Source organism: Heterodontus francisci, chromosome 39, assembly GCF_036365525.1.
Source record: "Heterodontus francisci isolate sHetFra1 chromosome 39, sHetFra1.hap1, whole genome shotgun sequence".
Lineage (NCBI taxonomy): Eukaryota > Metazoa > Chordata > Chondrichthyes > Heterodontiformes > Heterodontidae > Heterodontus > Heterodontus francisci.
This window is the reverse complement of record NC_090409.1, coordinates 43697644-43710948: the sequence shown is the minus strand read 5'-3', so window position 1 is coordinate 43710948 and position 13305 is coordinate 43697644. Positions and strand designations below refer to the sequence as shown.

Genomic DNA, 13305 nt, shown 5'->3' with positions numbered 1-13305 from the left:
GTACTGACCCTCCGACAGTGCAGCACGCCCTCAGTACTGACCCTCCGACAGTGCAGCACTCCCTCAGTACTGACCCTCCAACAGTGCAGCACTCCCTCAGTACTGACCCTCTGACACTGCAGCACTCCCTCAGTATTGACTCTCCGACAGTGCAGCACTCCCTCAGTACTGACCCTCCGACAGTGCGGCGCTCCCTCAGGACTGACCCTCCGACAGTGCGGCACTCCCTCAGTACTGACCCTCCGACAGTGCTTTACTCCCTCAGTACTGACCCTCCGACAGTGCAGCACTCCCTCAGTAATGACCCTCTGAGAGTGCAGCACTCCCTCAGTACTGACCCTCCAACAGTGCAGCACTCCCTCAGTACTGATCCTGCGACAGTGCTTTACTCCCTCAGTACTGACCCTCCGACACTGCGGCTCTCCCTCAGTACTGACATTCCGACAGTGCTTTACTCCCTCAGTACTGACCCTTCGACAGTGCGGCACTCCCTCAGTACTGACCCTCCGACAGTGCAGCACTCCCTCAGCACTGACCCTCCGACGGTGCTTTACTCCCTCAGTACTGACCCTCAGACAGTGAAGCACCTCCCCATTACTGACCCTCCGACAGTGCAGCACTCCCTCAGTACTGACCCTCCGACAGTGCAGCACTCCCTCAGTACTGACGCTCCGACAGTGCAGCATTCCCTCAGTACTGACCCTCTGACAGTGCAGCACTCCCTCAGTACTGACCCTCCGACAGTGCGGCACTCCCTCAGTACGGACCCTCTTGCAGTACAGCATTCCCTCACTACTGACCCTCTGACAGTGCAGCACTCCCTCAGCACTGACCCTCCGACAGTGCGGCACTCCCTCAGTACGGACCCTCTTGCAGTACAGCATTCCCTCACTACTGACCCTCTGACAGTGCAGCACTCCCTCAGTACTGACCCTCCGACAGTGCTTTACTCCCTCAGTACTGACCCTCCGACAGGGCGGCACTCCCTCAGCACTGACCCTCCGACAATGCAGCACTCCCTCAGCACTGACCCTCCGACAGTGCAGCATTCCCTCAGTACTGACCCTCCGACAGTGCGGCACTCCCTCAGTACTGACCCTCCGACAGTGCAGCACTCCCTCAGCACTGACCCTCCGACGGTGCTTTACTCCCTCAGTACTGACCCTCAGACAGTGAAGCACCTCCCCATTACTGACCCTCCGACAGTGCAGCACTCCCTCAGTACTGACCCTCCGACAGTGCAGCACTCCCTCAGTACTGACGCTCCGACAGTGCAGCATTCCCTCAGTACTGACCCTCTGACAGTGCAGCACTCCCTCAGTACTGACCCTCCGACAGTGCGGCACTCCCTCAGTACGGACCCTCTTGCAGTACAGCATTCCCTCACTACTGACCCTCTGACAGTGCAGCACTCCCTCAGCACTGACCCTCCGACAGTGCGGCACTCCCTCAGTACGGACCCTCTTGCAGTACAGCATTCCCTCACTACTGACCCTCTGACAGTGCAGCACTCCCTCAGTACTGACCCTCCGACAGTGCTTTACTCCCTCAGTACTGACCCTCCGACAGGGCGGCACTCCCTCAGCACTGACCCTCCGACAATGCAGCACTCCCTCAGCACTGACCCTCCGACAGTGCAGCACTCCCTCAGTACTGACCCTCCGAGAGTGCAGCACGCCCTCAGTACTGACCCTCCGACAGTGCTTTACTCCCTCAGTACTGACGCTCCGACAGTGCAGCACTCCCTCAGTACTGACCCTCACAGTGCAGAACTCCCTCAGTACTGACCCGCCCACAGTGCAGCACTCCCTCAGTACTGATACTCCGACAGTGCAGCATTCCCTCAGTACTGACCCTCCGACAGTGCAGTACTGACCCTCCGACAGTGCAGCACTCCCTCAGTACTGACCCTCCGACAGTGCAGCACTCCCTCAGTACTGACCCTCCGACAGTGCAGCATTCCCTCAGTACTGACCCTCCGACAGTGCAGCACTCCCTCAGTACTGACCCTCCGACAGTGCAGCACTCCCTCAGTACTGACCCTCCGACAGTGCAGCACTCCCTCAGTACTGACCCTCCGACAGTGCAGCACTCCCTCAGTACTGACCCTCCGACAGTGCAGCTTTCCCTCAGTATTGACCCTCCGACAGTGCAGCTTTCCCTCAGTACTGACCCTCCGACAGTGCAGCACTCCCTCAATACTGACCCTCCGACAGTGCAGCACTCCCTCAATACTGACCCTCCGACAGTGCAGCATTCCCTCAGTACTGACCCTCCGACAGTGCAGCATTCCCTCAGTACAGACCCTCTGACAGTGCAGCACTCCCTCAGTACTGATCCTCAGACAGTGCAGCACTCCCTCAGTACTGACCCTCCGACAGTGCAGCACTCCCTCAGTACTGACCCTCCGACAGTGCAGCACTCCCTCAGTACTGACCCTCCGACAGTGCAGCATTCCCTCAGTACTGACCCTCCGACAGTGCAGCATTCCCTCAGTACTGACCCTCTGACAGTGCAGCACTCCCTCAGTACTGACCCTCCGACAGTGCAGCATTCCCACAGTACTGACCCTCCGACAGTGCAGCATTCCCTCAGCACTGACACTCCGACAGTGCGGCACTCCCTCAGTACTGACCCTCCGACAGTGTTTTACTCCCTCAGTACTGACCCTAGACAGTGCGGCACTCCCTCAGTAATGACCCTCCGAGAGTGCAGCACTCCCTCAGTACTGACCCTCCGACAGTGCAGCACGCCCTCAGTACTGACCCTCCGACTGTGCTTTACTCCCTCAGTACTGACCCTCCGACAGTGCAGCACTCCCTCAGTACTGACCCTCTGACACTGCAGCACTCCCTCAGTATTGACTCTCCGACAGTGCAGCACTCCCTCAGTACTGACCCTCCGACAGTGCGGCGCTCCCTCAGAACTGACCCTCCGAGAGTGCAGCACTCCCTCAGTACTGACCCTCCGACAGTGCAGCACGCCCTCAGTACTGACCCTCCGACAGTGCAGCACTCCCTCAGTACTGACCCTCCAACAGTGCAGCACTCCCTCAGTACTGACCCTCTGACACTGCAGCACTCCCTCAGTATTGACTCTCCGACAGTGCAGCACTCTCTCAGTACTGACCCTCCGACAGTGCGGCGCTCCCTCAGTACTGACCCTCCGACAGTGCGGCACTCCCTCAGTACTGACCCTCCGACAGTGCTTTACTCCCTCAGTACTGACCCTCCGACAGTGCGGCACTCCCTCAGTACTGAACCTCCGACAGTGCTTTACTCCCTCAGTACTGACCCTAGACAGTGCAGCACTCCCTCAGTACTGACCCTCCGACAGTGCAGCACTCCCTCATTACTGACCCTCCGAGAGTGCAGCACTCCCTCAGTATTGACCCTCCGACAGTGCTTTACTCCCTCAGTACTGACCCCCTGACAGTGCTTTACTCCCTCAGTCCTGACCCTCCGACAGTGCGGCACTCCCTCAGTACTGACCCTCTGATAGTGCAGCACTCCCTCAGTACTGACCCTCCGACAGTGCGGCACTCCCTCAGTACGGACCCTCTTGCAGTACAGCATTCCCTCACTACTGACCCTCTGACAGTGCAGCACTCCCTCAGTACTGACCCTCCGACAGTGCGGCACTCCCTCAGTACTGAACCTCCGACAGTGCGGCACTCCCTCAGTACTGACCCTCCGACAGTGCGGCACTCCCTCAGTACTGACCCTCAGACAGTGAAGCACCTCCCCATTACTGACCGACAGTGCAGCACTCCCTCAGTACTGACCCTCCGACAGTGCAGCACTCCCTCAGTACTGACCCTCTGACTGTGCAGCACTCCCTCAGTACTGACCCTCTGACAGTGCAGCACTCCCTCAGTACTGACCCTCCGACAGTGCAGCATTCCCTCAGTACTGACCCTCTGACAGTGCGGCACTCCCTCAGGACGGACCCTCTTGCAGTGCAGCATTCCCTCAGTACTGACCCTCTGACAGTGCAGCACTCCCTCAGTACTAACCCTCCGACAGTGCGGCACTCCCTCAGTACTGAACCTCCGACAGTGCGGCACTCCCTCAGTACTGACCCTCCGACAGTGCGGCACTCCCTCAGTACTGACCCACCGACAGTGAAGCACCTCCCCATTACTGACCCTAGACAGTGCAGCACTCCCTCAGTACTGACCCTCCGACAGTGCAGTACTCCCTCATTACTGACCCTCCGAGAGTGCAGCACTCCCTCAGTACTGACCCTCCGACAGTGCTTTACTCCCTCAGTACTGACCCCCTGACAGTGCTTTACTCCCTCAGTCCTGACCCTCCGACAGTGCGGCACTCCCTCAGTACTGACCCTCCGACAGTGCTTTACTCCCTCAGTACTGACCCTCCGACAGTGCAGCACTCCCTCAGTACTGACCCTCCGACAGTGCTTTACTCCCTCAGTACTGACCCTCCGACAGTGCGGCACTCCCTCAGTACTGAACCTCCGACAGTGCTTTACTCCCTCAGTACTGACCCTAGACAGTGCAGCACTCCCTCAGTACTGACCCTCCGACAGTGCAGCACTCCCTCATTACTGACCCTCCGAGAGTGCAGCACTCCCTCAGTACTGACCCTCCGACAGTGCTTTACTCCCTCAGTACTGACCCCCTGACAGTGCTTTACTCCCTCAGTCCTGACCCTCCGACAGTGCGGCACTCCCTCAGTACTGACCCTCTGATAGTGCAGCACTCCCTCAGTACTGACCCTCCGACAGTGCGGCACTCCCTCAGTACGGACCCTCTTGCAGTACAGCATTCCCTCACTACTGACCCTCTGACAGTGCAGCACTCCCTCAGTACTGACCCTCCGACAGTGCGGCACTCCCTCAGTACTGAACCTCCGACAGTGCGGCACTCCCTCAGTACTGACCCTCCGACAGTGCGGCACTCCCTCAGTACTGACCCTCAGACAGTGAAGCACCTCCCCATTACTGACCGACAGTGCAGCACTCCCTCAGTACTGACCCTCCGACAGTGCAGCACTCCCTCAGTACTGACCCTCTGACTGTGCAGCACTCCCTCAGTACTGACCCTCTGACAGTGCAGCACTCCCTCAGTACTGACCCTCCGACAGTGCAGCATTCCCTCAGTACTGACCCTCTGACAGTGCGGCACTCCCTCAGGACGGACCCTCTTGCAGTGCAGCATTCCCTCAGTACTGACCCTCTGACAGTGCAGCACTCCCTCAGTACTAACCCTCCGACAGTGCGGCACTCCCTCAGTACTGAACCTCCGACAGTGCGGCACTCCCTCAGTACTGACCCTCCGACAGTGCGGCACTCCCTCAGTACTGACCCACCGACAGTGAAGCACCTCCCCATTACTGACCCTAGACAGTGCAGCACTCCCTCAGTACTGACCCTCCGACAGTGCAGCACTCCCTCATTACTGACCCTCCGAGAGTGCAGCACTCCCTCAGTACTGACCCTCCGACAGTGCTTTACTCCCTCAGTACTGACCCCCTGACAGTGCTTTACTCCCTCAGTCCTGACCCTCCGACAGTGCGGCACTCCCTCAGTACTGACCCTCCGACAGTGCTTTACTCCCTCAGTACTGACCCTCCGACAGTGCAGCACTCCCTCAGTACTGACCCTCCGACAGTGCTTTACTCCCTCAGTACTGACCCTCTGACAGTGCAGCACTCCCTCAGTACGGACCCTCTTGCAGTACAGCATTCCCTCACTACTGACCCTCTGACAGTGCAGCACTCCCTCAGTACTGACCCTCCGACAGTGCGGCACTCCCTCAGTACTGAACCTCCGACAGTGCGGCACTCCCTCAGTACTGACCCTCTGATAGTGCGGCACTCCCTCAGTACTGACCCTCAGACAGTGAAGCATCTCCCCATTACTGACCCTCCGACAGTGCAGCACTCCCTCAGTACTGACCCTCCGACAGTGCAGCACTCCCTCAGTACTGACCCTCTGACTGTGCAGCACTCCCTCAGTACTGACCCTCTGACAGTGCAGCACTCCCTCAGTACTGACCCTCCGACAGTGCAGCATTCCCTCAGTTCTGACCCTCTGACAGTGCAGCATTCCCTCAGTACTGACCCTCTGACAGTGCAGCACTCCCTCAGTACTGACCCTCCGACAGTGCGGCACTCCCTCAGTACGGACCCTCTTGCAGTGCAGCATTCCCTCAGTACTGACCCTCTGACAGTGCAGCACTCCCTCAGTACTGACCCTCCGACAGTGCGGCACCCCCTCAGTACTGAACCTCCGACAGTGCGGCACTCCCTCAGTACTGACCCTCCGACAGTGCGGCACTCCCTCAGTACTGACCCTCCGACAGTGCTTTACTCCCTCAGTACTGACCCTAGACAGTGCAGCACTCCCTCAGTACTGACCCTCCGACAGTGCAGCACTCCCTCATTACTGACCCTCCGAGAGTGCAGCACTCCCTCAGTACTGACCCTCCGACAGTGCTTTACTCCCTCAGTACTGACCCCCTGACAGTGCTTTACTCCCTCAGTCCTGACCCTCCGACAGTGCGGCACTCCCTCAGTACTGACCCTCCGACAGTGCTTTACTCCCTCAGTACTGACCCTCCGACAGTGCAGCACTCCCTCAGTACTGACCCTCCGACAGTGCTTTACTCCCTCAGTACTGACCCTCTGACAGTGCAGCACTCCCTCAGTACTGACCCTCCGACAGTGCAGCACTCCCTCAGTACTGACCCTCCGACAATGCTTTACTCCCTCAGTACTGACCCTCTGACAGTGCAGCACTCCCTCAGTACTGACCCTCAGACAGTGCAGCACTCCCTCAGTACTGACCCTCAGACAGTGAAGCGCTCCCTTCAGTACTGAAACCGAGAGTGTCGGCCTGGATTTTGAGACCCAACTGTCTGGAATGGGGCTCGAACCCACAATCCTGTGAGTTGGAGAAGAGGGACGGGAAGTGCTGAACCTGCGAAGACAAGATAAGGAGCTGAGATGTCATTGGGTAAATCGAGGAATTAAAAAATAAATGTGGAAGTGCAGATGTCCAACGCCACGTTCGGCCCACTCACGCCCGATTTTCCTTGATTTGTTTTTGCAGTTTTACAATTCCGCTCCGTCTGATTAACTGAACCGACAAGGGTCAGCATCTCTCCGATGTTGAATTATTATATAATGTCGAGCAGGGAAAGAGCAGCGGATGAGCTGGCGTGGAGCTAGCAGGTTTTTGATGGAGTGAATGGTCTCCTTCTGAAACCCCTTGTGACTCCTTGCAGGGACCACCTCAACAACAGCAGCTCCTGTGCACACACAGTGCCAAGGCACTTCCTTGTCCCATGAGTCACTGACCCTGCACCACACAAGGAGATATTAGGACAGGCAAGCAAAAGCTCGGCCCAAGAGGTCGGATTATAAGGAGCGTCTTAAAGGAGAAGAGAGAGAGAGAGAGAGAGAGAGTCGGAGAGGTTTCGGGAAGGAATTGCAGAGGTCAGGGCTCAGGCAGCTGAATTGAATGTTTGCAGTTGCGATACGTGTTGTTTGTTCACTTGCTATCAGTATTGACTCTCCTTCACTTCCAGTCCAAACCCTTGCCCCTTGTGTGTGTATTCCTCAACCTGTTCATGTTTCAACATCAGGCACATGGTTCCTGGAAGCATCCCTGATTCATTCGCCCAAACATCACCCTCCCCGCCTCCCCCAACCCCCTCGATCTCCTCCCCCCCCCCCCCCCCCCCACTGCCGCCACCTCCAGGTTCCGTAGGTATAAAGAGCACTGAGTTCCCTGATCCCAAACCAAAGCATCAACCCAGAGCCGGAAGAACAGAAGTGACACACAGAGATGGGAAGCCGAGTGGAAATGCGACTGGTGTTGGTCAGTTTAGCTTTGCTAGCCTTTGTCCAGATCAGTCAGTGCCTATCCTTGTCCAAGGTGAGTTGAGAGATGTCTCTCTTGGTAATGCATTTCTTGTCGCTGCCTCTGTATACGCCACCCGTACGAACTCATCTGCTCTGCAGTCCGACATTGTACGTTCCTGCTCGACACCCCGTTTGGATTGGCTTTCTCATTCTTCTGTTTGTTTTCCCTGTGAATTCCTTGCAATTCTCGTCCTTCACGGCCTCCTCACACCCCCCCCTCCCTATCTCTGTTACCTCCTCCAGCCCCGACAACCCTCCCTATCTCTGTAACCTCCTCCAGCCCCTACAACCCTCCCTACCTCTGTAACCTCCTCCAGCCCCCACAACCCTCCCTATCTCTGTAACCTCCTCCAGCCCCTACAACCCTCCCTATCTCTGTAACCTCCTCCAGCCCCTACAACCCTCCCTATCTCTGTAACCTCCTCAAGCCCCTACAACCCTCCGAGATCTCTGCTCTCCTCCAATTCCGTCCTCTTGCCCATCCCCCGATTCCCATCTCTCCACCATTGGCGGCCGTGCCTTCAGCTGCCTGGGGGCCCTAAGCTCTGGAATTCCCTCCCTAAACCTCTCCGCCTCTCTCTCTCCTCCTTTAAGACGCTCCTTAAAAACCAATGTCTCTGATCGAGCTTTTGGTCGCCGGTCCCTGATATCACCTGATGTGGCTCAGGGTCAGATTTTGTTCAATAATGTTCCTGTGGAGTGCCTTGGGATGTTAAAGGTGCGATATAAACACAAGCTGTTGTTGGTCGTGTTTAGACCTGCTCTTCTCTCACCTCTTACAATCATTTCCACCCTTTTTTCACCTCCTCGCTTTCACACCACATCTTTTCCCCTCACCCCTCTTTTCATTCACATTCACTTCACTGCCCCTTCATCTCCAGCCATGGCTCAGTGACTCTCTCGTCAGTAGTCTCTCTCACTCACCTCCAAGTTAGAAAATCATGGGTTTAATTATTACTCCAGAGAGTTGAATCGCATAATCCAGACTGACACACCCAGCACAGAGGGGGTGCTGCACTGTCGGAGGGTCAGTACTGAGGGAGTGCTGCACTGTCGGAGGGTCAGTACTGAGGGAGTGCTGCACTGTCGGAGGGTCAGTACTGAGGGAGTGCTGCACTGTCGGAGGGTCAGTACTGAGGGAGTGCTGCACTGTCGGAGGGTCAGTACTGAGGGAGTGCTGCACTGTCGGAGGGTCAGTACTGAGGGAGTGCTGCACTGTCGGAGGGTCAGTACTGAGGGGGTGCTGCACTGTCGGAGGGTCAGTAGTGAGGGAGTGCTGCACTGCTGCACTCTCATTATCTCACTGCTGTTTGTGGGATCTTGCTGTGTGAAAATTGGCTGCTGCGTTTCCTACATTACAACAGTGAGCACACTTAAAAAAAAAAGCACTCCATTGGCTGTGGACCGCTTTGGGACGTTCTGAGGTGGGGAAAGGCGCTACAGCAATGCAAGTCATTCTTTCGATATTGCGTTTCTCTCTCTCTCTCCTCTTCCTCAATTCCCACATTGTGTACTGATGAATTCTCTCCTCTTACAGGTTGTGATTGGAGATGGAAGCCTAAAGAGTGAGCAATGGGCGGAATCCTCGGATGTGGTAGGTTGAAATTTTTTCCTCATTCGAATGTCTCGCCCGTGCTCACTTTTTTCTGCAGAAGATGTTTCGATTTCAAACAGGTTTTCGTGGTGGTCTGTCCGCTTTACGCTCAGGTTGCATGTTTCAATATAACTGCTGTTAGCAACACGGGGGCAGAGTGGTTGCAAAGGAAATCAGCAAATCCCCATGTGGGGATTTTCAACAGGCCAGGAGGTCGGAGACTGAAATTAAAACTCCATCAAGTATAGTGAGAGGGGGAAGGAGAAAGGGAGGGGAGAGATAGAGAATGAGGGAGAGGGAGATAGAGAGTGGAAGAGAGAGAGAGAGTGCGAAAGGAATGGAGCGAAAGGGAGAGAACTATAGTGGGAGAAGGGAGGTGGGAGAGATAGAGAATGAGGGAGAGGGAGATAGAGAGTGGAAGAGAGAGAGAGTGGGAGAGGAATGGAGCAAAAGGGAGAGAACTGGAGTGGGAGGAGAAAGGGAGGGGAGAGGGAGATAGAGAGTGGAAGAGAGAGAGTGGGAGAGGAATGGAGCAAAAGGGAGAGAACTAGAGTGGGAGAAGGGGAAAGGGAGGTGGGAGAGATAGAGAATGGGGGAGAGGGAGATAGAGAGTGGAAGAGAGAGAGAGTGGGAGAGGAATGGAGCGAAAGGGAGAGAACTAGAGTGGGAGAAGGGGAAAGGGAGGTGGGAGAGATAGAGAATGGGGGAGAGGGAGATAGAGAGTGGAAGAGAGAGAGAGTGGGAGAGGAATGGAGCGAAAGGGAGAGAACTAGAGTGGGAGAAGGAGAAAGGGAGGTGGGAGAGATAGAGAATGGGGGAGAGGGAGATAGAGAGTGGAAGAGAGAGAGAGTGGGAGAGGAATGGAGCGAAAGGGAGAGAACTAGAGTGGGAGAAGGGGAAAGGGAGGTGGGAGAGATAGAGAATGGGGGAGAGGGAGATAGAGAGTGGAAGAGAGAGAGAGTGGGAGAGGAATGGAGCAAAAGGGAGACAACAAGAATGGGAGGGGAGAAAGGGAGAGGGAATGATAGACAGTGTGAGAGAGGGGGAGAGACAGAGTGGGGGAGGGGAAAAGGTGAACATGGAGAGAGGGAGAAGAGGAGTTTCACAGCAGCGGAACGCAAGAGAAAGTGGAGAAGGAAGGTGTTGGAAAGAGTTGTCTGGTATTCTGTGAGTCAGTAAATCTGCCTTTGGTGAGATTGATGGAGGTGACTGGATATTGCTCCCCATGACAAAGGAGTCATACCTTTGCAGCAGCCAATTTACACACAGCAAGATCCCACGAACAGCAATGTGATAATGACACAGATAATCGTTTTTTTTATAGTGATGTCGGTTGAGGGATAAATATTGTCCCCAGGACACCGGGGAGAAATCCCCCCCTTCTCTTCTTTGAATATTGTCTGAAGTCCCGTTCACCCATTACCCGCTATTACTCACTGACCTACACTGGCTCCCAGTCCGGGAACACCTCCATTTTCAAATTCACATCCTTGTTTACAAATCACTCCTCGCGCCCCCTCCGTATCTCTGTAACCTCCTTCAGCCCCTACAACCCTCCCTATCTCTGTAACCTCCTTCAGCCCCTACAACCCCCCCTATCTCTGTAACCTCCTCCAGCCCCTACAACCCTCCCTATCTCTGTAACCTCCTTCAGCCCCTACAACCCTCCCTATCTCTGTAACCTCCTTCAGCCCCTACAACCCTCCCTCTCTCTGTAACCTCCTCCAGCCCCTACAACCCTCCCTATCTCTGTAACCTCCTTCAGCCCCTACAACCCTCCCTATCTCTGTAACCTCCTTCAGCCCCTACAACCCCCCCTATCTCTATTACCTCCTCAAACCCCTACAACCCTCCCTATCTCTGTAACCTCCTCCAGCCCCTACAACCCTCCCTATCTCTGTAACCTCCTCCAGCCCCTACAACCCTCCCTATCTCTATTACCTCCTCCAGTCCCTACAACCCTCCCAATCTCTGTAACCTCCTCTAGCCCCTACGACCCTCCCTCTCTCTGTAACCTCCTCCAGCCCCTACAATCCTCTGAGATCTCTGTAACCTCCTCTAGCCTCCACAACACCTCCCTATCTCTGTAACCTCCTCCAGCCCCTGCAACCCTCCCCATTTCTGTTACCTCCTCCAGCCCCTACGACCCTCCCTATCTCTGTAACCTCCTCCAGCCCCTGCAACCCTCCCCATTTCTGTAACCTCCTCCAGCCCCTACAACCCTCTGAGATCTCTGTAACCTCCTCTAGCCTCCACAACACCTCCCTATCTCTGTAACCTCCTCCAGCCCCTGCAACCCTCCCCATTTCTGTAACCTCCTCCAGCCCCTACAACCCTCCGAGATCTCTGCGCTCCCCCCAATTCTGGCCTCTCGCCCATCCCCCGATTCCCATCGCTCCACCATTGGCGGCCGTGCCTTCAGCTGCCTGGGGGCCCTAAGCTCCGGAATTCCCTCCCAAAACCTCTCCGCGTCTCTCTCTCTCTCTCTCCTCCTTTAAGACGCTCCTTAAAAAACCGACCCCTTTGACCGAGCTTTTGGTCGCCGGTCCCTGATATCTCCTGATGTGGCCTGGGATTAGAATTGTGCTGATTTAAGCTCCTGTAAAGTGCCTTGGGAGGTTGTATTACATCAAAGGATCTATATAAATGCACGTTGATAGTGTGATGTGGAAGACAGAGTACCAGAGAGGACTGTTGGTGCCAATGGTTTGAGACAATGTGTACAAAACATATCTAATCTCTCTAACTCAACAATCAGTATCAATGCCAGCCAAAGCTTTTCTGATATCAGGTCCTTAATTACAGCCAGGAGTTCCGAACTGATTTCAACTATGCCTGTAGTAGAGACAGAGAGACTGGGTGACCAATGAACAGATGAGGGAAGAGATTGACAGGAAGAGAGACTTGCATATTTCTAGTGCTTTTCAGCACCACAGATGTCCCACAGTGCTTGAAAGTCAATAAGGCTCCTTTTTTCAAGTGAGGTCACTCTTGTAATGCAGGAAACCCAGCAGCCAATTTGCAGCAGGAACATCCTACCAACAGCAACGTGATAAATGACCAGTCCTCCCTCAGTACTGGCACTGTAAGTGTCAGCCTGGGTTGTGAGCTCATTACTCTGCAACTCTCAGCTCCGAGTTAGAGGGACTGCCGCACGCCATCTAGCGCTGGTGTGAGGGCGTGCTGCACTGTCGGAGGGTCAGTACTGAGGGAGGGCCGCACTGTCGGAGGGTCAGTCCTGAGGGAGTACTGCACTGTCGGGGGGTCAGTACTGAGGGAGTGCTGCACTGTCGGAGGGTCAGTCCTGAGGGAGTGCCGCACTGTCGGAGGGTCAGTACTGAGGGAGTGCCGCACTGTCGGAGGGTCAGTACTGAGGGAGGGCCGCACTGTCGGAGGGTCAGTCCTGAGGGAGTACTGCACTGTCGGAGGGTCAGTACTGAGGGAGTGCCGTACTGTCGGGGGGTCAGTACTGAGGGAGTGCTGCACTGTCGGAGGGTCAGTCCTGAGGGAGTGCCGCACTGTCGGAGGGTCAGTTCTGAGGGAGCGCTGCACTGTCGGAGGGTCAGTACTGAGGGAGTGCTGCACTGTCGGAGGGTCAGTACTGAGGGAGGGCCGCACTGTCGGAGGGTCAGTCCTGAGGGAGTACTGCACTGTCGGAGGGTCAGTACTGAGGGAGCGCTGCACTGTCGGAGGGTCAGTACTGAGGGAGTGCCGCACTGTCGGGGGGTCAGTACTGAGGGAGTGCTGCACTGTCGGAGGGTCAGTCCTGAGGGAGTGCCGCACTGTCGGAGGGTCAGTACTGAGGGAGCGCTGCACTGT

The 13305-nt window shown here is 55.8% G+C and overlaps 1 protein-coding gene across 1 annotated transcript in view; it reads left to right on the top strand.

Annotated features, from left to right (window-relative positions):
• Window positions 1-7755: 7755 nt before the first annotated feature.
• Window positions 7756-13305, top strand: part of hamp (hepcidin antimicrobial peptide) — an 8720-nt gene continuing 3170 nt past the window's right edge. The window contains exons 1-2 of the mRNA XM_068018639.1: window positions 7756-7905; window positions 9430-9486. Of these exons, the coding sequence (XP_067874740.1) occupies window positions 7816-7905; window positions 9430-9486 (147 nt within the window). The 5' untranslated portion in view covers window positions 7756-7815. The remainder of the gene's footprint in view (window positions 7906-9429; window positions 9487-13305) is intronic.